The sequence below is a fragment of the Otolemur garnettii genome, unplaced genomic scaffold (genome assembly GCF_000181295.1).
Source record: "Otolemur garnettii isolate 467f Iridium unplaced genomic scaffold, OtoGar3 scaffold00020, whole genome shotgun sequence".
In the NCBI taxonomy this organism is placed as follows: domain Eukaryota; kingdom Metazoa; phylum Chordata; class Mammalia; order Primates; family Galagidae; genus Otolemur; species Otolemur garnettii.
In genome coordinates this window covers 1,265,735-1,290,024 of record NW_003852415.1, presented here as the reverse complement: position 1 = coordinate 1,290,024, position 24,290 = coordinate 1,265,735, and the positions used below count along the sequence as shown (strand labels likewise).

The 24,290-nt window shown below is 41.3% G+C and overlaps 1 protein-coding gene across 3 annotated transcripts in view; it reads left to right on the top strand.

Annotated features, from left to right (window-relative positions):
* Positions 1-21,815, top strand: part of AREL1 (apoptosis resistant E3 ubiquitin protein ligase 1) — a 32,099-nt gene extending 10,284 nt beyond the window's left edge. For 2 of the 3 annotated variants that reach the window (XM_023511557.1, XM_023511556.1), the window contains exons 5-20: positions 85-322; positions 5,980-6,149; positions 6,531-6,711; positions 6,892-7,136; positions 9,843-9,920; positions 10,683-10,824; positions 10,954-11,075; positions 12,033-12,108; positions 12,678-12,787; positions 13,412-13,591; positions 13,764-13,889; positions 16,088-16,217; positions 16,307-16,365; positions 18,767-18,856; positions 19,265-19,440; positions 19,515-19,896. In XM_023511557.1, coding sequence (XP_023367325.1) covers positions 85-322; positions 5,980-6,149; positions 6,531-6,711; positions 6,892-7,136; positions 9,843-9,920; positions 10,683-10,824; positions 10,954-11,075; positions 12,033-12,108; positions 12,678-12,787; positions 13,412-13,591; positions 13,764-13,889; positions 16,088-16,217; positions 16,307-16,365; positions 18,767-18,856; positions 19,265-19,440; positions 19,515-19,617 — 2,226 coding nt within the window. In that variant the 3' untranslated portion in view covers positions 19,618-19,896. Of the gene's footprint in view, positions 1-84; positions 323-5,979; positions 6,150-6,530; positions 6,712-6,891; positions 7,137-9,842; positions 9,921-10,682; positions 10,825-10,953; positions 11,076-12,032; positions 12,109-12,677; positions 12,788-13,411; positions 13,592-13,763; positions 13,890-16,087; positions 16,218-16,306; positions 16,366-18,766; positions 18,857-19,264; positions 19,441-19,514 lie in introns of all 3 variants that reach the window. The other variant, XM_003786912.3, reaches the window with a different exon arrangement.
* The last annotated feature ends 2,475 nt before the right edge of the window (positions 21,816-24,290 follow it).

Genomic DNA, 24,290 nt, shown 5'->3' with positions numbered 1-24,290 from the left:
TCTCCCCACACTCTTCTCTAGTTACATAGGAGTTGATTTTTTCTCTCCTCTTACTAATAGCTGCCTCTCTTCTCCCCACTGCAGTTATTCTATAAGAATGGGCAACCTTTCCCTGCACATCGGCCTGTGGGACTAAGAGTTCACATCTCTCATGTTGAGCTAGCAGTGGAAATCCCCGTAACTCAGGAAGTCCTTCAGGAGCCCAATTCCAATGTAGTGAAGGTGGCCTTCACTGTGCGCAAGGCTGGGCGTTATGAAATCACAGTGAAGCTTGGTGGATTAAATGTGGCCTATAGTCCCTACTACAAAATTTTTCAGCCTGGTAGGTTCTTTTCTTTTATTTCTCCCTTTGTCTCCATCCCTCTCCCTTATTCTCTCTATCCCTTCTTCCCTTTCTTTTTTTTTTTTTTTTAATATTACCTTTATTGAGATATAATTCACATGTCAGATAATTCATCAATTTAAAATATATAGTTTAATGGTTTTTAAAGTTTACAGAGTTTTTCAGGCATGATCACAGATAATTTTAGAGGATTTTTTTTTTTTTTTTTTTTTTTTGCAGGTTTTGGCCGGGGCCAGGTTTGAACCCGTCATGTCCGGCATATGGGGTTGGCCCCCTCATTCCTTTGAGCTATAGGCATTGCCTATTTTAGAGGATTTTTTGTCACCCCAACAAGAAACTCCATACACATTAGCAGGCAGTTTTTTTTCCCCAGCCCTAGGCAACTATTAATCTACTGTCTCTGTAACTTTGCCCACTCTGGACATTTCATATAAATGTAATCATAAAATACATGACCTTTTGTTACTGGCTTGTTTTATGTAATATGGTGCTTTTAAGGTTCATCCATGCTGTAGCTTGAATTAATACTTTTTATTTTTATTCCCAAATAATATTCACTTGTGTGTGTATACCACCTTTCATTTATCCATGTAGGTCAGTCGATAGACATTTAGGTTGTTGCTCCTTTTGGCTACTATAAATAACCCTGCTAAAAACATTTGTGTACCAGCTTTTGTATAGACATATGTTTTTATTTTTCTGTAAATAGAATTGCTGACTCATCAACCCAGAAAGTTCTTAAGAGATAAGGGTGCCAGAATAGACAAAAGATAAGTCCTTCTGATTTTTGAAACTAAAAGCACCTTGACCCTAATCTCACCATTGCTTCCCATAAGCGTTTTGTCTCTAAAAAATGCCTGCTCAAGGGCGGTGCATGTGGCTCAAAGGAGTAGGGCACTGGCCCCATACATCCGAGGTAGAGGGTAGAGGTAGAGCCCTGGCCAAAAACTGCAAAAAAAAAAAAAAGAATGCCTGCTCAAGCTTCTGATATCTAAGAACTGAGGCTGTTATCTCTGCTTTTCCCCTTCTCATGTCCTTTATGCCAGATAACAGATGCTCACTAATACTGAGGTCTACAGTTATAGTCTCTGATTCTCAGATCTGCAGCTTACATGAGTAGTGTGCTGAGAACCTATCTGCTCTATGTGCCCTGCCTGGCTTCATTTCAAGGGCATAGTTAGGTAATTGGTGTTTTGATATACATAGAAGTAGTAAGACTTTGGGCAGCTTTTGGAGTTAAACCCAGTGAGTAGGGCTTTAAGAAGATTTGTGTATCTTTGCTTCATTAGTTCTGTTTTCTTTTTACAGCAGAGGAAAGCTGTGGACAAAGTGGCTCCCAAGCCATCTCTTTCCCCATGTATCTGTTCCTTTCCTTGAATGCTTAATTCAGAGACCCTTGTCCCCGTAAATTGTCATCACCTCACCTCCTTGCCACCAATGGAGAGCAGTTCATATTCTTATAATGTATCAACCCTTTTATTTAAAAAAAAAAAAGTTTTTTATATTTTTTATTTTTAAAAAATAAAAAATGTGATAATTATATATTCATATGCTGTTGTGAGAAATAATACAGAGATCTGGTATACCCTTTACCCAGTTCCCCCCAGTGGTAACATCTTAGAAAACTGTAGTATAATGTAATAACCAAGTTATTGGGGCTAGGTACAGTGGCTTATACCTGTTATACTACCACTCTGGAAGGCCGAGGTGGGAGGATCCCTTGAGCTCAGGAGTTCAAGGCCAGCCTGAGCAAGAGCAAAACCCCATCTCTACTAAAAATAGAAAAATTAGTTGAGCATTGTAGTGTGCACTTGTAGTCCCCACTGCTTGGGAGACTGAGGCAGGAGTATCACTTGAACTCTGGTGTTTCAGGTTGCAGTGAACTATGATGATGCTACTGCATGCTAGCCTGGGCAGCAGAGTGAGACTATGTCTCAAAAAAAAAAAAAAAAAACAACGAACAGTAATAACCAAGTTATTAACAATGGTATGGTCAAAATACAGAGCATTTTCCATCAACACAAGGATCCCTCATATTGCCTTTTTACCTCCCGCAGTACCTGTTTCTTAACCCCTGGCAACCCTCAATCTATTCTTCATTTCTATAATTTTGTCATTTGAAGAAAATTATATAAGTAGAATCATATAGTATGTAACCTTTTGGGACTGACTTTTATTACTTAGAATAATTTTCTGGAGAGTAATCTAGTTTATTCAATGTATCAGTAGTTGGTTCCTTTTTATTGATGGTACAGGTTGAGTATCCCTCATCTGGAATGCTTGGGACCTGAAGTGTTTTTGGAATATTTACATTTTACTCACCAGTTGAGCATTTCAAATCTGAAAATCCAAAGTCTGAATGCTTCAACAAGTGTCATGTTGACATTCAAAAAGTTTGGGATTTTGGGCTCGGTGCCCACAGTTCAGTGGTTAGGGTGCTAGCCATTTGCACCAGGGCTAGTGGGTTCAAACTCAGGCAGGGCCTGTTAAACAACAATGACAATAACAAAAAGTAGCTGGGCATTGCAGTGGGCCCCTATTGTCCCAGCTACTTGGGAGGCTGAGGCAAGAGTTTGGGGTTGCTGTGAGTTGTGACGCCATGGCACTCTACCCAGGGCAACATTGTGAGACTCTGTTTCAATAAATAAATAAATAAAAAGTTTGGGATTTTAGAACACTTTAGATTGCAGATTTTTGTATTAGAGATGCTAAACCTGTATTCCATGGTGGGAATGTACCACAGTTTAACTATTTGCTCACTGAAGGACATCTGGTTTGTTTCCAGTTTTTGGTTATTGTGATTAAAGCTGCTATAAACCATGTACAGGTTCTGTGTGAATATAAATTTTCATTTCTCTGGTATAAATGCAGGAGTACAATTGCTGAAACATATGATAGTTGCATGCTTAGTTTAAATTGCCAAAGTCTTTTCCAGAGCAGCTGTAGCATTTTACATTCCCACCAGCAATGTATGAATGGTCCAATATCTTCATATCCTTGACAACATTTAATATTGTCATCATTTTTTATTTTAGTCGTTCTGATAAGTGTACAGTGGTATCTCATTGTGCTTTTAATTTGTACTTCTCAAATGATTCATGATATTGAACATATTATTTATTTACATATATATATTGTTTTTTTTTTTTTTTGAGGCAAAGTCTTACTATGTTTGTTGCCCTTGGTAGAGTACTGTGGCGTCACAGCTCACAGCTCACAGCAACCTCAAACTTTTGGGCTGAAGTGATTCTCTCTCCTCAGCCTCCCTAGCAGCTGGGACTATAGGCGCCTGCTACAACGCCTGGCTGTTTTTGTTGCAGTTGCTGTTCTAGCTGGCCCAGGCTGAGTTCCAACCTGCCGGCCTCGGTGTATGTGGCTGGCGCTGTAACCACTGTGCTACAGACACGGAGCCAATGTTGAACATTTTTCATGTGCTTACTTGCCTGCCATCTATATATCCACTTTGGTAAAATATTTCTTAATGTTTTTTGACGATTTCCTAATTGGAACTTTTATTTTTTTTACACAGAGAAGAGTTGAGAGTTGTTTGTATATTCTACTTGGTAATACTTGTTAAATATGTGGCCTGAAAATATTCTCTCCCTATTTGTAGCTTTTCTTTTTATCTTCTTAGCAGGGTCTTTCATGGAGCAAACATTTTTAATTTTGATGAAATCCAATTTATTAATTTTTTTTTCTTTTTTTTTTTTCGAGTCAAAGTCTCACTCTGTCACCTCAGGTAGAGTGTGGAGGCATCATTGTAGTTCACGGCAACCTCAAACTCCTAGATTCAAGCTCCTTGGAGGTAGTGATCCTCCTACCTCAGCTTCCCAAGTAGCTGGGGACTATAGGTGTATGCCACCATGCCTGGCTAATTTTTTCTTTTTTTGGTATAGACAGAGTCTCATTCTTGCTCAGGCTGGTCTCAAACTCCTGGCCTCAAGGGTGCTTTTTTTTTTTTTATAGTCATTCGTTTGGTATCTAAGAACTCTTTGACTGGTCCCTGATCCTGCAGATTTTCTCCTCGATCTTTTTTTTCTTAAAGTTTTATAGGTTTACACTTTATAATTTAAGGTCATGATCCATTCATAGTTAATGTTTGTGAGATATGGGGGAAAAATTTTTTTTTTTTGAGACAGAATCTTACTTTGTCACCCTTGGTAGAGTACTGTGGCATCACAGCTCACAGCAACCTCCAATTCCGGGGCTTAGGTGATTCTCCTGCCTCATCCTCCCATGTAGCTGGGACTACAGGCACCCACCACAATGCTCAGCTATTTTTAGAGATGAGGTCTCTCTATGGCTCAGGCTGGTCTTGAATCTGTAAGCTCAGGCAATGTACCCACCCACCTTGGCCTCCCAAGTGTTGGGCTTACAGGTGTGAGCCACCATGCCCGGCCTTTTTTTGCTTATTGATGTCTAGTTGCTCCACCACCATTTGTTGAAAGGGTTCTCTTTCCTCCATTATGTTGCTTTTGTACCTTTGTCAAACATCAGTTGGGCATAGTTGTAGGAGTCTATTTCTGGAGATCTACTTCTGGATGCTCTGTTCTGTTCATTTATTTATGTATGTCCCCTCTACCATTACTAATGGACAATTGATTACTGTAGCTCTTATAATAAATCTTGTAAGATACGTGATATGTCTTATAATTGGTAAATCGACCTCTTTATACTTTATTCTTCTTTTTGAAAATTGTTTCAGCACTAGCCAGGCGTGGTGGTGCATGCCTGTAGTCTCAGCTACTCAAAAGGCTGAGACAAAAGGATCACTTGAGCCCAGGAGTTTGAGGTTGCTGTGAACTAGGATGACACCATGACAATCTACTCAGGGTGACAGAGTTAGATTAGGTCTCCAAAAAAAATTTTTTTTAGCTATTCTAGTTCTTTTGCCGTTCCTTATAATTTTTAGAATAATCCTGTCTAAAACTATAAAGTCCTGCTGATATTTAATAAGAATTGTTTTAAATCTGCATGTTAGTTTGAGGAAAATTGACATCTGTATTATATTGAGTCTTCCATAAATATGACATGTTGCTCCATTTATTTAGATCTTTTTTGTTGCTTTCATTAGTGTTTTGTAGTTTTCAAAATATAAGTCTTGTATATTAGATTTGCAACTAAGTATTTCATGGTGGGTCTTTTTTTTTTTAAAAAATCATTCAGCACTTATTTAGGACCCACCTTACTCATAGGTTCCCAGTGGGACTCTAGACATCATATCTGTAACTCTTGTTTCTATTTCCTCCAAGTTCTTTACTCATTTTGTTTAATGCTTACAATGGCTCATTTGTAAAAATGAGCTTCAAGAGTTTGTTTGAGTTAATTTTTCTATTCCTTTCCCCCCTTTTGTCTGACTATTAAATAGTATTATTTATTCTTAAATAAATATCTAGGGATCCAGCTACTCAGCAGTCATTGAGGAGATCTTTGTGCTCCAAAGAACACCTCTCTATTTTTTTTTTAAGTAAATTTATTTCAGGTTAATGTGAGGGTACAAAAAAATCAGGTCAAAATATTTGATTTCATTAGGTAGAGTACCTCTTATTTTTATGTCCCACACACAAAATGTGTGCCATCCACACCCCAAAGAAAAATACCTCTCTAAATGTTAGATTCTATTGTCTTTATTCCAGGAATGGTGGTTCCTTCTAAGACCAAAATTGTGTGCCATTTTTCGACTCTTGTGTTGACCTGTGGGCAGCCACACACTCTACAAATAGTGCCCCGAGATGAGTATGACAACCCTACCAACAATTCCACATCTTTGAGAGATGAGCACAATTACAGTCTGTCCATTCATGAGGTAAGCAGCCTCCCTTCTCTGTGTACTATGAAGAGAAGGCTCTTTTCTCTGTCATTCTCACCCCTTCTTGTTTATTATTTCCATCTCTTGTCTTCTCGTCCCAGTCTCGTGTGCTGTCTATATCTTCATCTGACAATACCTGTCTTATTAGGAATTATGAGACTTAGATTGGATCATAGGTAGGGAAGTTCTTAGTAAAGAGTAAATTGTCTTGGGCAGCGCCTGTGGCTTAGTGGGTAGGGCGCCAGTCCCATATGCCAAGGGTGGTGGGTTTAACCCGGCCCTGGCCAAACTGCAACAAAAAAGAAAAAAAAAGAGTAAATTGTCTTGTAAGTAGGGAAAATGTTATATGTTAAGTAATGCTTTGTTTTCTTACTGCAGCTTGGCCCTCAAGAAGAAGAGAGTACTGGTGTCTCATTTGAGAAGTCAGTTATGTCCAACAAGCAGACTTGCCAGGTGTTTTTGAGACTCACGCTGCATTCTCGTGGCTGTTTCCATGCCTGCATTTCATATCAAAATCAGCCAATCAATAATGGCGAATTTGACATTATTGTTCTAAGTGGTGAGTTGAAAGAAAAGATGTGATTAGTCCTATTTCCTGGTCAGTTCTTTGCGTGACCTCATAAACATTTGTTATTTAAGCCATGGTTGTCTCAGTTCCTATGGTCCAAAGGACTATTGATAAGCAATTTATTTTCTCCCCTGACTCCTACTTTAAACCTTATTCCTTATTATACTTCAGAGAATGAGAAGAATATTGTCGAACGCAATGTGTCCACCTCAGGTGTGAGCATTTACTTTGAAGCTTATCTTTATAATACCAACTGTACCAGCACTCCTTGGCACCTTCCACCCATGCACATGAGCTCTTCCCAGCGTCGACCCTCCACAGCTATAGAGGAGGAAGATGAAGATTCGCCCTCTGAGTGCCACACTCCTGAGAAAGTGAAGAAACCGAAGAAGGTGTATTGCTATGTGTCACCAAAGGTTGGAGCTCCCCTTTTTGCCTTAAAATCCCTTTGCCTGAGCCTGTTTGTAATTGGCGTTTGGTAATAGAAACCACAAACTAGCAGTCTAAGTATCAGAGCAAGATGTTGACTTGTAAGGTTTCTAGAACACTAAGTTAAGCAGAAGATTGTGCCACTTACCCTGCTGGAAATTTGGTTTTGATGAGATTAAATCTCCATTTAAATAATCTATGTGCCTTTTTGCTTTAGAGCACCTGTGTCATTCCATCCTTTGATTGGTTCTGGAAGATTTTTTTAAAGTTGGCTCCTTGTGCTATACTGAAACAATTTGATCTTTCATTCTATGACTCATGAAACCACTATAATGGATGTCACTATGAGGCTACAAGAATAAAGACATTTTGTCAGAGAAAAAAGGTGAACTTCCCAAGCCCCTGAGCTAAGAGGAGCTTTGTGTTAGACGTTTTTAATATTTGTATTTTCTTATTCATTCAGTCCTCATAAAAATGAGATTCTGTTGAAACATCTCATTACACACCCCTTTAATCTCATAACCAAAACCGAGTTCTAATTTTGTTCTACTTCAACACACTTTGCTATTGTATCATTCTTCATTAAAAACATCTAGCCTTGGGGCTCCGTGCCTGTAGCTAGTGGTTAGGGTGCTGGCCACATACACTGGGGTGGTGGATTCAAACCCAGCCCAGGCCTACTAAACAACATTGACAACTACAACAACAACAAAATAATAGCTGGGCATTGTAGCAGGCACCTGTAGTCCCAGCTACTTGGGAGGCAGAGGCAGGAGAATCGCTTAAGCCCAAGAATTTGAGGTTGCTGTGAGCTGTGACACTACAGCACTCTACCAAGGACTACACAGTGAGACTCATTCTCTCAAGAAAAAAAAAGCCTTGCCTTACTCCTGTAATCCTAGCACTCCTGTAATTCTTGGGAGGCCAAGACAAGTGGATTGCTCTAGCTCAGAAGCTTGAGACCAGCCTGAGCAAGAGTGAGATCTTGCTCATCTCTACTAAAAATAGAAAAAGTAGCTGGGTATTGTGGCACATGCCTGGAGTCCCAGCTACTCAGGAGGCTGAGGCAAGAGGATCTCAACCTCAACCCAGGAGTTTGAGGTTGCTATGAGCAATGATGATCCCACAGTCCTCTACCCAGGGAGACAGAGTGGTGAGACGGTCTCAAAAAAAAAAAGAAACATCTATCCTTAATTTAGGCTGGGTGGGATGGGAATGAGGCAAGTGGGTGGGGTGGATAAATGAAACAAAATTGGCTATAAGTTGATAATTCTTTTTTTTTTTCTTTTTGAGACAGAGCCTCAAGCTGTCACCCTAGGTAGAGTGCTGTGGCATCATAACTCACAGCAACCTCCAACTCCTAGGCTTAAGCAGTTCTCTTGCCTCAGCTTCCTAAATAGCTGGGACTACAGGCTCCCACCACAACACCCGGCTATTTTTCGGTTGTAGTTGTCATTGTTTGGCAGGACTGGACTGGATTCGAACTTGCCAGCTCTGGTATGTGTGGCTGGCGCCTTAGATGCTTGAGCTTCAGGTGCCAAACCAAGTTGATAATTCTTGTTTGTTTGGGGGTTTTTTTGCAGTTTTTGGACAGGGCTGGGTTTGAACCCACCTCTGGCATATGGGGCCAGTGCCCTACTCCTTTGAGCCACAGGTGCTGCCTAAAGTTGATAATTCTTGACCTGTGATGAGTTCTTTGTATTGTTTTCTCTTCATTAGTATGTGTTTGGCATTTCCTTACTGAAGTAATTTAAAATCAAGAAAAAGAATCTGACCTGCTGCACATTCAGATAAAAGGATTTTTTTTAAGGTTTGAAAATTATTGTGTTGTCTTTTCCTCTTTTGTAAATGGCATAAGGAGACTCTTCTTTATTTTATTTTATTTTATTTTTTTTTTGAGGCAGAGTCTCAAGCTGTTACCCTGGGTAGAGTGTTGTGGCGTCACAGCTCCCAGCAACCTCCAACTCCTGGGCTTAAGCGATTCTCTTACCTCAGCCTCCCAAGCTATAGGTGCTCGCCACATTGCCTGGCTGCTCTGGCTGCAGTTGTCATTGTTGTTTGGCAGGCCGGGGCTGGATTCGAACCGGCCAGCTCCGCTGCGTGTGTCTGGTGCCTCAGCCGCTGAGCTACAGGTGCTGAGCCAAAACTCCTCTTCATTCTTATATGAGGTGTTTTTATGAACTTTTTTGTGTGAGATCCCTTCTACCCTGAGTCCACTGCCCCCCACCCATCTTTCTACCTTTCCTCCCCTGGCACATCCTTAGTACCATTAAAATAGGAGTAAAGCAGTGAGGATGGGCTGCTGGTAGCCTCTTTCCACTGAGTCGAAAGAAGTCAATCTGAGCAGCATCTGGCTGAGCAGGAGATTTTGATTGCTATTAGGTGCAATTTCTACCCATAACGTGAAAACCTGATCTCAGATATTGAGAAATTGTACTAAGACTTGAGTATTAAGATTATGAGGTTTCTCTATGTGAAATGGCAATGTCAGAGTAGTAGGTTTAATTTGCCTTTTAAAAGATGTAGTTGGCATATTTATTTGATTTTAGTATTGACTAATCCTCATTTTTATCCATGAAGGAAAAGGGTTATCATGAGATAGGTAAATCGGGACTATCATATTTGAATTCTAATACCCAAATAGAGCCATCTTACTTATCATTCACTTCCTGTTCTGTATGTTGGTCCTCCAGCAATTCTCAGTGAAGGAGTTCTACCTGAAAATCATCCCCTGGCGCCTTTATACCTTCCGAGTATGCCCAGGAACAAAAGTAAGTGGAACCTTACCTCTGGTTTATGCTGAGCAGGCTTCAACTCTGGAATGTGTCAGCCTTTTCTTTTTCTCCAGAAAATGCTTTGGTGTTTCTGGAAATTCTCACTGTGCATACAGGATTCATTGCCCATTAAAAAAGAGGTGGTTATTTCCTCACTAAGTGGCATGAAGAATATATAAATTCTAGAAGGACACGTGCCTACAGAAACAGGAATTGGTAGCAACTCAGAATACTTCAATAGCTATTCTCTGTTTCCCAGACTAACTTAATAGAAAGCTAGTGGTAACTCTGACCTAGCCGTGGTCTCCCACTGTGCTGAAGGTAACTCTTTTAGAAACAGCTTTCTTGTATATTAAAAATAAATGGTTTTCTTAACTTTTCTGGGCTTTTGAAATCTAAACTTTTGCTAGAAATCGAAACAAAGGCTTGAATATGTCATTTTATGAAAATCATTTTCCTGGAGCCAGTTTGGAGTAGTCATTCCTTGCTATTCTTCCTCTTCTCAGATGTTCTGTTGGAAGGTCTGTAGTGTTGCCTGTGATCCTCACTAAAGGCAGTCTCTGTGACTAAAATAACTTACAATTTGAATTATAGAGCACTGAGGTGAAATAAAAGGAGATGTATCCCTGGTAGGTACTCACTTGGAGAGAAAACAGGCTTACTTGTTTTTATTGATTGGCACAGAAGGGTAGGGATGTGGAGAGTTTTGCTGGGTTTGAGGGGTTTGTAGAATAACTCTTTTTTTTTTTTCTTTGCTAGTTTTCCTACCTTGGCCCTGACCCTGTCCATAAACTCCTCACATTGGTGGTAGATGATGGCATTCAGCCTCCTGTGGAGCTCAGTTGTAAGGAGAGGAACATTCTAGCCGCCACTTTCATCTGCTCCCTCCATAAGAATATAGGTGAGGCTGAACAGGGATTCTGATGGGGAAGTGACCTGAGCCACCCTGGGTACATGAGGGTATGAAAGTGGGACTCCATAGATGTCTTGTAACAAGGCAGTAATCATGATGGATCTTGCTGCTCTTCAGGAGGCTCTGAGACCTTTCAGGACAAGGTGAACTTTTTCCAGCGAGAGCTTCGGCAGGTACATATGAAAAGACCACATTCCAAAGTCACCCTGAAGGTCAGCAGACACGCCTTACTGGAATCGGTGGGTAGATTTCCATTTCTGTCAGCAGATGCCAAAGTTTTCCACCTAAGAGCCTCTAGCATTTGGTCACATTCTGCAGCTTATCTTTTTTATGAAACCTAAATTTCTTTCTTTAAATATATCTGTAAAAGACTGTTATAATACTACGCGTTTAGGGCAGATTTGTTAAAGATATGTTGTTTAGGGAAGAGATTGCTTGACACATTGGCTTTCAAATTTACCAAACTTGTTCCTGAACAGTCTCGTGGAACTCTTATGCAGAGCAGGTGTAAGTAGTGGTTACAGAAGAAAGTTCTTGTTATTGAATCCCTGGAATAGAAGAGCGCTTGTTGGATTAAAAGGAAATGATTTTTGTTGTCACTTTGGTCTGATGGAAAAGGAACACCTGATGTGTGTCTGTCTCCACTGCACAGACACTGGCGTACTTCCTACATTCCCCGAGAATGAGAAGGGTTGGGCCCTGTCCAGAAAGTGTTTGTGATCTTTGGCTCTGGTAGGTGTGACTGGAAACCCCTTTTCTCAGCCACATTCTCTGTGTGGCATGGCTCCCTGTCTGAACCTAGCCTTGTGGATAAAGATGTCTAGTGGATAGACTATATTTTGCTGAAAACCAGGACTCCTTAGTTCTCTCATAGTTTACTGACTTGAGCCACTTTTTACTTCTTTATGTGAAAGTTTTTTCATTAATAAAATGAGAGTTATTAAGGAAAAAAAGAGCAAACAGCTGCAACTTTCCAACAAATGATTATGTAAAGGCATATCAGATTATTTTTAAAACTTTAAATTTCTTTTGGAGCTAAGTGTATTTTAGATATAAGGTATTATTAAAGCTTATTTATGAATAATCTGTCTCTTCCAAATAGTAGTGGTTAATTCAACAGACAATGGCAATGCTCATGTGTTTTTTTCTTTAACATCCAAGGGATGTTAGTATTCTGACAGTTCCCTTCCTTTCAGTCTCTGAAAGCCACTCGGAATTTCTCTATCTCAGATTGGAGCAAGAACTTTGAAGTGGTTTTCCAGGATGAAGAAGGTCAGTTTTGAAATTTACTTTGTATATTCATCTTTTTAACTCTCTTCCCCACTCTCACCCTCTCTCTTACTCCTTTTCCATAAAAAACAAAACAAAACAAAATAAAAAACTCCCTCCCTTCCCACTGCTCCCTATGTCCCCCCCCCAACTCAATATCTTTTTCCAAGGGAAAAAGAAACCATGAATCAAGACAAAAGGAGAGTGTTTCCTGACCAGCTAGCATGAAGGAGCTTGTAGAGCAGACATGTGGGGACTTAGAGGGAGGACTCTTAAGAGTTTGAACCAGAAGGGCAAAGTAATTTTGATTACTTTGAGAGAATTAGCCATTTCCTGGGATTTCTGATCTGTGTTTCCACACTGGAGGGCATTAGCTTAGTCATCAAAATACATTTAATCCTACAGAGAAGGGTGGAATTTCAAAAAAAGTCCACAGTTTGGGTGAGTGGCAATGGGGAAACATTAAGTTAGTGGAATGGAGGGAATGTGGAGAGTGTCAAATGATGACTGAATGAACAAAAGTGATAGGAGGTAGGCCAGAGTCATGTTTAATTCTCATTGTACTTTTTCAGCTCTGGACTGGGGAGGGCCTCGGCGAGAATGGTTTGAGCTAATCTGCAAAGCCTTATTTGACACCACCAATCAGCTCTTCACCCGGTTCAGTGACAACAACCAAGCATTAGTGAGTCTATGACTTCCCCATGAGTGGGTGGAAATGGGGATTATAGGGATTATGTTATAATGGGTAGGCTAACAAAGGTTTGAATTTATGAAACTTTTCTTAATTTGAGCTAATCATATTACCTCCCTCCTCTTTCCCTTACTTCATCTGTAAAATAAGAGAAAATGTAGATAGATGAATATGTGTCTAAGAAGCATTATAGCATAATGGCTAATCAACTAATTAAGCCACTTTCTCAAAACATAGCTGAAGCAATTGATTTCTGTAGTACATCTTTGATTATGTAGAGGTGTTAGAAGTAGAGAAGTAGACTAGCTGAAAGAACTTCTGGTTTACGGAAAAGGTATCACATTATCCACTAACTAAATTCCATACTCAGCCAGGGACCACAAACTTAATATATGAGATTCTTCTACTTAACGGAAGTTCATCTTTGCCCTTTATCCTCCAATCACTTCAAATTATTCCATGGTGGCTACCAAAAGACTAATGTCATTGGATAGGCTCTTTGATTCTCACACTGAAATTCTTGCTTCCTTGGCCTGGAGTTGGGAGGGAGGGTCTTTTGTAAAACTAGGCTTAAAGAAAAATGTCCCTGGACCTTTCAATTTTTTTCTTGGATAGGTGCATCCCAACCCTAATCGCCCTGCTCACCTGCGTCTGAAGATGTATGAGTTTGCAGGGCGGCTTGTTGGCAAGTGTCTTTATGAGTCCTCTCTAGGAGGAGCCTACAAGCAGTTGGTTCGAGCTCGCTTCACCCGTTCTTTCCTGGCCCAAATCATAGGACTGCGTATGCATTACAAGGTAACGTCTTGAGTGTGCATTTTCTACTGAGGTCCCATAGCCATTAAGTCTGGAATCTCTTCACCTGAGTTTTTAATCTTAAAGTAGAAGAAAATGTGGTTCCAAGCAGTTACAAATTTCATTTCTGGGCAAGAGAGTTCATATTCTATTCTGTATCTTTCTCTTTCCCCAGTACTTTGAAACAGATGACCCAGAATTCTACAAATCTAAAGTTTGTTTTATCCTCAACAATGACATGAGTGAGATGGAGCTGGTCTTTGCAGAAGAGAAATATAACAAATCAGGTCAATTAGATAAGGTGAGAAAGTGGACCAAACGCTGTGGGTCTCATATTCTCTAGCTTTCTCTAGAGCAGCACTGTCTAATAGAACTTAATATAATAATGGAAATGTTCTGTATTTGTGTTTTCTGTTAAGTACCCAAAAATGTGGCTGATGTGACCAATAACTGAATTTTTCATTTTATCTTACTTTAATTATTTTAAATTTAAATGACTGCACTTGGCTAGCAGCTGCCATATTGGGCAGCATCCCTTTAGGGCATTGCATCCCACACTTTATGATCTCAGCCTATTTGAGGGAAGCAAAAAACACATGTGCCCATCTAGCCCACTCATTTCTACTCCAGTCAAAAAGGAATGGAGTGATAATGAAACGTTATTGTACTAGCAGATTTGGCAGAGATGGCAGTGTCTAGATCAATAATAGCAGTGGTGATATAGATGATTTCTATTTTAACACAATGCCTATGCATTTCAAAACGTTTTATTAGAATATTATTGTTCAGAGATACTTCTCATGCAAATGTGCTTCTGTTTACATTGTGGGGTTAAACAGTATCAAATGATAATGATGAAGCTAAAGTTACAGTAATATAGAATTAAGAGCAAAATAGCAGTGATTGAAAATTGTGACCACTGGTACAGCTCTAGTAATAAACAGATATCCCTTCTGAAAGTTATGGGAATCCCAGCTGTCTGCCTTATAAGCCAGTGAGAGTTGGTAGAATACTGATTAGACTCCTTAGTCCCAAGGGAGTGCTCATTTTAATGGAGCTTAATGTGAATACTAAATCTCACTAGGTAAATACTAAATACTAAATTTATTTCTTGGGCTACTAGATAGAAATGCTCAGTCACATAAAATAAAAATCTAGAATTGTTAGGCAGAGCGCAGTGGCTTACACCTATAATCCTAGCACTCTGGGAGGCCAAGGCAGGTGGATTGCCTGAGCTTAGGAGTTCAAGACCAGCCTGAGCAAGAGTGAGACCCTGTCTCTTAAAAAAAAAAAAAAATAGCCGGGCGTTGTGGTGGGCACCTGTAGTTCCTGCTACTTGGGAGGCTGAGGCAAGAAAATAACTGGAGCCCAAGAGATTGAGGTTGCTATGAGCTATGCTGCCACAACACTCTACTGAGGGTGACAAAATGAGACTCTGTTTCAATAATAAATACATAAATAAAAAAAATCCAGAATTGTATCTAAGTATAATAAAAAAAAGTTTTATATTTTTAGATCCATTGAGAATCCCTGTGGTAGACTAACATGCTATTCCTACCATGCTGTCAGGATTTTTTTTTTTTTTTTGAGATAAGAGTCTCATTATTGAGATCACTATTGAGACTCACTATTGAGTCTCACTACAACCATTTTTTGGTTGTAGTTGTCATTATTTGGCAGGCCCAGGCTGGGTGCAAACCTGCCAGCTCCTGTGTATGTGGCTGGCACCCTAGCCGCTGAGCTACAGGTGCTGAGGCTGTCATGAGGATCTTAAAATCTGGTCCTGTAACTTCACTCACCTATGGAAACAACCTTGGTCACTGTATATAGATTTTCAGCATGGCGGTTTTAAACTGTGCCTCAGGGTTCCCTCCAAGTTGCTTTACCAGTTATTGAGGAATGCCAATTCTATTTGAGGATCATATAGCTTGTTCAGCTTTTTCTTTGCAGGTAGAAAATTGGAGGTTCAAATAGCTAAGTGACTGAAGGTCTGTAGCAAGTTAGCTATCAGGATTGGGATTAGAATCTACTATCTCTAAGTTTTAAGCTGTGGCTCTTCCTTTTGGCTGACATTAGGGATAGAAGAGTGAGGGGAACAACTGTTCCCACCTAGAATTTCTGAGCCATAAGAAGACTGCTTCACTACTGACTATTTACTCTCACTTGCTCAGAGAAGAAGTCAGTAGTAGTTTAATTTTGGATCATTTGGATTAAAATAATCATAACATATTCCTGTCGCATCACCACTACTTAATCGGGTCAGTGGAAAATCTCACCCATTTTGGAAATAGTAGCTGGTAGAATATGGCAATGGTAGTAGGAACCCTAAAGCTTAGTAACTAACTGAAAGCAACTGGGTTAGAAAGCTGTATGCACAGCAGAAATTTGTGATTGGCACTGATGGAGTCAGTAATGTTGTGTTTGTAGAACACACCAAGCAGATATCATCTTATAAAATTCCATCCACAGCCTCTCTGTGTCTTTTGTGTCCTATTTCAGGTTGTAGAACTCATGACTGGTGGAGCCCAAACCCCAGTAACCAATGCAAATAAAATCTTCTATTTAAATTTGCTGGCCCAGTATCGGCTGGCCAGTCAAGTGAAAGAGGAAGTGGAACATTTCCTAAAAGGTAGGATCCTGTCTACTCTTGTCCTCGAAATTAAAATACCTGTATTTTAAGTGGTGTGGCCTGGCTTTAACTTGGCTGCTTTGTTTCAGGCCTAAATGAGTTGGTCCCTGAGAACCTGTTGGCTATTTTTGATGAGAATGAACTTGAGGTAAGTGCTTACAATTCAAACTGCTCCTATTCTTCCACCCTGGTGCAGCTTCTGTTATGAGGTGTAGCAGGACAACCCTTCATGCAAGAGTTTTCGCTTTTGTTACTCTTCTATTCACTGACCTTTTCTTTAGCTTCTAAAAACTTAGGATGTGAAAATTGGAAAACAGCAAATAACTATTTATAAGAGCAGTAAATATTCACTTATTCATCAAATATTATTGATACAGGTTGAATAGTAAAGCATGTTAGTGCCAGGTACAGTCTTCATAAACTTCCATGACATTTAAGGGAATAATATTATAGAATTTATTTGTTCAGGTGTATATTGAGTGCCTCCTGTATGTCATATATTAACACACAGCCTCTCTCTGTGTGGCTCTCGGGAGATAGCACTGAGTAAGACAAAGTTTCAGCCTTCCTGGGCTATATTCTAGAGAAGGAGACAAGCCAAAAGATGTGAACGTATTTCAAAGTGTTGGACCACAACACTATATTGTATATGTTTTTATTTTATTTTTTTAAAGACAGGGTCTCTTTCACTCACTTGCTAGGCTGGAGAGCAATGATACATTCATAGCTCATTGCAGCCTTGAACTGCAGGCCTCAAGGGATCCTCTTGCCTCAGCTTTCCAAGTAGCTGGGATGAGAGGTACATGCCACCACACCTGGCTAATGTTTTTTACTTTTGTAGAAATGGGGTCTTGCTATGTTGTCCACGCTGGTCTCAAACTCCTGGCTTCAAGCAATCTTCTTGCCTCAGACTTCCAGTACAGGTATAAGCCATGTGACCAGCATATTTTTAGGTACTATAACAACCCAAAACAGCACACATCAGGTGTGGGCAAAGAATAAAATCAGTCTGTGTTTAGCTACCTCAGATGCTACCTCTGTGCAACATGGTACAATGCAAGTTACTAGTTTTAATTTCCCATAGCTTTTATGAGGAGTGTGTTTCTGCAAACTCTTTCCTTTAGGGAGGATGGTTTTTCTTTCAAAATGGGGGTTGGGGAAAGTATCAGGTGGTCTTGTGTAATTTTTTTTTTTTTTTTTGAGACAGAGTCTCACTTCATTGCCCTCGGTAGAGTGCCATGGCTTCACAGCTCATAGCAAACTCAGACTCTTGGGCTCAAGCGATTCTCTTGCCTCAGCCTCCCGAGTAGCTAAGACTATAGGCGCTGCCCCAATGCCCAGCAATTATTAGCCACGGGGTCTCACTCTTGCTCAGACTGGTCTCGAACCTGTGAGCTTAGGTCACCCGCCCGCCTCAGCCTTCCATAGTCCTGGGATTACAGGTGGTCTTGTGTAATTTTTATTATTGTTAGCTGAACCAGCTTGGAGAACAGAATCAAAATCTTGTGTAATTTTCATCACATTTTGTACCTTCAGATATGAAATCAAAGCAAGATGAACTCTCCAAGTCTCAGCCTGAAGTTTCTGATATACCTATCAGTGCTTTAATTTTGGGGGTTGAGGAATAGCCCCCCAAACATTTATATGTTTATTATATTGATGCATATTATCTAGAACCAAAGCATTTGTAATAATTTGTAAGAGAGAGTAGAAAGGAAGGACGTAGTCTTTTGTAGTTGTTCCACATTCTGCTCTTTGTTACTTATTAGCTTAGCAAGTTCTTTTTGAAGGAGCCAAGGCTTTTCAAGCTTAGTTTGGGCTTTTCTTGTCTCTTGACTAGACTGTATCATTCTTTATAGCTATTGGATGAGTACTCACAGTTTGCTAAGTAACATGCTGGATCCTGAACCAAATTAGGACATCAACAAGATGTTTAGGGCTCTGATGTCATTAATGTTCTCATTTTTTGGCATACTTTTAAATTTATCTGATCAAGTAGAGGCAGAGCTAAAGGGAAGGTGGTAAAAGTTCAGTCCACGAAGGATGGATGCTAGGAAAAGGCCATTTGACACATTCATAAAGGGAGCTGAGGGTCTTCATCAAAGGCTTGCCTGTCCTCCCTTGTGTCCCCATGCTAAGTTCAGAGCAGACTGTCAGTGAACACTTGGATTTAGGGTTTGGGGTTTTTTTTCCTTTGTCCCTCATTTCAATTAAAAATAATCTATAGCAGCAGTTCTTAATTAGGGTGCTCATTCAAAACACCTGGAAAACTTTCTTTACACGCTCAGAGCCCATTCCTTGAGATTGTGATACAAGAGGTTTGTGGTAGGCCACAGACATCTATATTTTTTTTAAAAAGTTCTGTGATGTTTTACCCTACTGGTTAGTAGCCATTGGCCTCTGTATGTAATTGATTTTCCTAAAACAGTATTCTGTCTTGCTGGTGTTTTCTTTATTTGGCATTCTGCATGTTATCATAGGTAATTTTGACCTTGTAGCAGGTCTTTGATCCTCTGACTCTTGTAGTCACACTCTCTGTTTTTCTGTAGCTGCTGATGTGTGGGACTGGAGACATCAGTGTATCTGACTTCAAAGCCCACGCAGTAGTTGTTGGTGGCTCATGGTATTTCAGAGAAAAGGTAAGTGGACCAAACTAGTTTCAGTTTGATTGTGCAAGGCTTTAAGAAAAAGTTTTAGAAGAAAGAAGTGAAAGAGTCAAAGAAATTGGCATTTTGAGACAGAAAGATACACATGGGAAAGATAGGTGATTGTCCAGGCAGAAGGGAGCTCTGATCTTAAGGGCTGTCATGCTGACTGCCACAGGAGTAGTAAATTAGAAATGCAAAGAAACAGAACCAGGAGATCAGTGACTGTCCTCCTGAGAGCATGACAATGAAAGTTCCTGAAGAGGTTGTCAACTATTCCTCCCTATGTCCTTGTAGAACTGTAACTGGGGTATAGCCCCTCATCAGGGTGTCTTGTCCCTTGCCCCAGGGATCAAGTCCCACGCTGTGGACTTTGTGTGATCCTTGCGTTCTCTCTGCCAGGTCATGAGGTGGTTTTGGACTGTGGTTTCCAGTTTGACCCAGGAGGAGTTGGCTCGGCTACTTCAGTTCACAACAGGCTCCTCTCAGCTACCACCTGGAGGCTTCGCCGCCCTCTGTCCCTCATTTCAGATCATTGCTGCTCCAACCCATAGCACGCTACCTACTGCACACACATGGTAGGTATTGCACTGCCGGGGGGATGCCTAGGGTTCTGGCAGTATGAGTTAATCTCTTCTCCTTACCCTTCCAGTTTTAACCAGCTGTGCCTCCCTACGTATGACTCCTATGAAGAGGTGCACAGGATGTTGCAGCTGGCCATCAGCGAGGGTTGTGAGGGCTTTGGCATGCTCTGACCACTCTCCTGCCATCTACTTGGCTCTCATGCTCTCTGGAGCATCCAAGCACACATTACAGACATCATAACCACTGGCTCTGACACTCATAACCATCAGCCAGAAGATGCTACATGTTCTCCTGTGTTTGGAGTACTTTGTCACCTACAAGCCTTGTCCTTACCTCACCCTCTCCCTGCCCATGTCCACCACAGGCCACTTTGGTAAGCTGAGCTCTCCATTCAGTTATGAGAAGAGGACTGCACCATTGTCATTTCATTTGGTTGCTTGAAGAACTCAGTAGCTGAGGGAGATTACACACAGAGCTTGGCTGTGTTGGGAAGCTGCTGTGCAGTGAGCCTTAAATCCACACCGTGCTCCACCTCCCTCTGCAGATGCTTCTTGGAGGTGCCCTCTTTGGCCCTTACTACTTAACCAGACTGGTACATGAGTCTTTCTTGTGGGTAGGATGATCGCTTCTCCTAATCAGGAGCCAGGAGAGGCACAGATAGGAAGTGGCATGTGAGCAGTCTTTGGTTTTGTCTCCCTGCACAATGGCAGGCACAGGCCGTGGTACTGGACTACCTCTAAGGAGGACTGATAGCACAAAAGGATCTTTTTTTGTGGTGTCAGAACTGGAAAAGGCATTTTCCCTTCAGGCATTTCTGGAAATGATTATTAACCATAACGCAGAACTCTCTAAGCTTTTTCTTGAGTTTTAGCCAGTGAGAAAAGCAGATAGATTGAAGAATGTGAAGGATAGCTGAGCCGTGGCCCCCAGTGCTTACTCTGATTCTCTTTTAGGGTGAGGGGTCATGTCTAGGCACTTGACTACTGGATGCTTTTCCCTTAGTTTGTCCTTTGGGCTGAGGTGTGGCTGTGCAGGACCACTGACCTCCACGTTAAGTGGTCTGCAAAGAACTTAATAGAGAAAGTTCTAAAGAAAATTTTGTAGCAAAAGATTGAAATAGTAAGAATAGCACGCCACCAATCCCTGATTCTGTCTGTGCTTGGCATACTCTGGTGGCACTAAGACAAAGGAATGGGGATCAGGAGTTTAAGTTCTTATCACAGGCCCCTGGGGTCAGGACACTGGGGACAGATGATAGGCTGGACAGTAAACATCTGGCCATCCCCCATACATGTACTTCCCTTCACTCCGTCAGTTACCAGGAAGGAGAACTAAGGAGGGAGGAAGCTGTACTAGGTTCCCCATGCAGTGACGATTGAAGAGTACCTGCTGCTGTCTCTTGGAAGATGACAACACCCTTTTCGTTACTGTTTTAATGAAAACAATTTCAAGCCTCAAAATCTCATCGACTTCCCAGATTTCTGTTTTCAAGAAGGCTTTGTTGCAAGCTACCATTCCCAATGGGGCCCTCATCTCTGAGAATGTTACAAGCCATCTTTATTGCCAAAACCAGCAAGTACACAGAGTCCTGAGACAAGGCAGAACTTGTGGCAGTGCCTTGGCCTCCTGGAAGCATGTCTGAGCCCTCCTGTTCCCAGGGATCATATGAAACAAGCCCTCCTGAGCTGCTGCAGTTCCTGCCTGACCTCGCTCCTTTGCAGTTGTCATTTGTCCTTTCTTGGCATGGGTGCTGACCTCACCTGTCCTTGGGGTCTGGGATCTGGCAGCAAGATCTCTACACCCTAGGATCCTCCATGCCATATGGTCACTGCTCTCCTCAGGGACCAGGACAAGGTGCTGCTGCTTGCCCCAATTTTTTCCCATGGGATATGTACAGGAAAGCTTAGTTATCACCCTGGGAAACATGATGCTGCCCCTTGGGCCCGGATATGGGTTTCCAGCTGGGGGCATGTGGGTTGGTTCTGCTGTTTTTGGCAGTTTTTCCTCATCTGGATTTTGCATTCTCCCCTCCGGCAGCCCTCCAGAGATTGATGCTGGAGATTGAGTTGATTGTCTTGGCTAGATCTATCATTTTAAGCTCTAGTCACAGCACTTTTTCAGAGCATCCTAGGCACCATTGCAGCCCATCTGGGGCAGCTGCGTTCAGAATCTTTGTTTAACAAAATCCTTTGGTACTGTTGTGGTTTTCTATTCTTCCATTATTCTGTGTGTCTCCTAATTCTATTCAAAATTATCTTTGCTCTTTTTGGCTTTCCTTTCACCTTTTCTCTAATCCTGCTTTGGTACTAGCCAGTGTGGGAAAAATGAACACTGTGTCAGAGAGCAGGGAGGGTTTGCTATTTGGGGGGGGGGGGCAATTTTCTATTCATGTTTCTTTTTTGGCCAGTTATTTTATTTATGCTCTTATGGCCCAGGTACTTGGGAGCCAGCTACCCTTCTGGCCATTTGGGGTCTTTGAAGAAGACCAGGTATCAAGTGAACAGTCAGGAGAGTGTTGGCACGTTTCTGGAAATTCAGCAGATGACCAAGCACATTCATCAGGCCAGGTGAAAGGGCCAGACAGTTGTAGCTGATGATGTAAATATTGTGTAAATAAATAAATGTTTAAAAGAAGAACCAAGAAGCAAGTGGCTGCTTAAGTGGAGATTCACAGCTTAAATTGAAGGTGGGGGAGGGGGAAAGTTTTAAAATGTTTTTGGATTCCCTAAGACAGCGGTTCTCAGCCTGTGGGTCGCTACACCTTTTAACTGTACTAAAGGTTCGCGGCATTAGGAAGGTTGAGAACCACTGCCCTAGGAGTTCCTCCAGACTATTACTGGTCAGCTCAGAGTAGAGCAGACACCTGGAGACTTGGCCTGTTCCATCTTTGCTCTTTCACTCTTCTCTGATTCCCATGGTATCAGTCAGGGACACTATGCTCTACCACCCAGACAGCCATAAGGTGGGGATGGCAGGGGGACAAGTGTTTGTGCTCAGCTCCTGAATAAAAAACTAGTTTGGCAAGAGCAGAGGATAATTTTTCTTACCAGTCTTTCAACATTGGTTTGTTGTTTTACTACCTAAGAAATTCAATATAGGAAATTTGGAATTAATGGGTCGGGCATGGTGGCTAACACCTGTAATCCTCCGACTTTGGAAGCCTGAAGCGGAGGATTACTAGAGGCCTGGAGTTCGAGATGAGCCTGAGCAAGAGTGAGACCCCATTTCTATAAAAATGAGAAAAAGTAGCTAGGCACGGCGGTGGGTACCTGTAGTCCCAGCTACTCATGAGGCTGAATCAAGAGGATTTCATGAGCCCAGGAGTTTGGGATTGCTGTGAGCTATGATAACACCATTACACTCTAGCCCAGGCAACAGAGCAAGACCCTGTCTCAAAGAAACAAAAAAACAATAAAATTCTATCCTAATTGTACATTTTTAGGTTACTTATGGTCCTACATCTTTTATACTTGCTGCTGTTGGGGCTTTGAATAGGGTACTATATATATTAATCATTGATTTCAGCCCATCATGAAGTCCTTCTTAAGACTCAAGAGGATGGTTAGATTGTCCTTCAATCTGTACATGAAATACTACCTTCAGCCTCTTGTACACTGAAGTATATACTCAGTATTGCTTCTGAGCCATTGCAGAAGGAGCTCTCAACACTCTGTCCAGCCAGTCTTCTTCTAGGGCCTTGGTAGAGGTTCTCCAGTAAGTGGCTTTAATCCTAAGGACTCCTTCCCTCTACTTTGGCTTAACTTAGACCTTTGAGTGTAATAGACTAGTTCCAGACCCCTTGTAATATTTTTATTACAAGATTCTAAAATTCCCCTTTTATTTTGGGATGTAACATGTACAAAAGTATATATATAAAGCATGTACTGGATGGGCACTGAAGAGCCCATCCCTCTGCAATAACTATTACCCTAACTTCTATGGTAATTATTTCAACAATCCCCTTTTCAATTAACAGTGGCAAGGGGGGAAATTTCCCCATACAGTCTCTTGATAAGATTATAACCAAGACTAGTTTCTCCATAGTAATAACTAGACCTCACAATTAGTTTGAAAAGTTTTCTGAGACCAGCGTTGTCCCATGAGAATCTGGTCTAGAGCAAGGTAGGTTTTGTTTTCTATGTTTTACACAAGATACAGTTGAGGAACAGAGAGGATGAGTAACTGCCAAGGTTCCTTAGCTAGTATGTGGTAGAACACGTTCCTTAGCTGTATTGGAACATGGGTCTGTTTCGTGTCAAAGCCCAAACTCCACATTTCTGGTTTGTCTCCAGCAGATTAGACAAACAGCCCAGACATTGGGCCACCATGCTTGCTGACTGCATAGTGTTTGCTTGGTAATGCTGTGTGTGACAGATGAGTACTTTCATCTCTTGGTTTACCTGTCACTTGGGGATTTGGAACCTACGGGGAGAAGCTCCTACCCTTCCAGGGTAGAAAGGTTTTAAGAGATGCAGGTATTAGTCGTGGCTTTAAAATCTTGCATGTAGAAAGTTCTAAAGAGGGCAGTGCCTATGGCTCAGTGAGTAGGGTGCCTCAGTATATACCGAGGATGGTAGGTTTGAACCCAGCCCCGGCCAAACTGCAACAAAAAAATAGCTGGGCATTGTGGTGGGCAGTTCCTGCTACTTGGGAGGCTGAGGCAAGAGAATTGCTTAAGCCCAAGAGTTGGAGGTTGCTGTAAGTTGTGATGCCACAGCACTCTCCTGAGCGTGACAAAGTGAGACTCCAAAAAAAAAGAAAGTTCCACAGAATACCAACTAATGACTTGAGTGAAGTGATTTCCAAGTTTAATAAACTCTAAAGAGTACAAGTCATCCTTGAG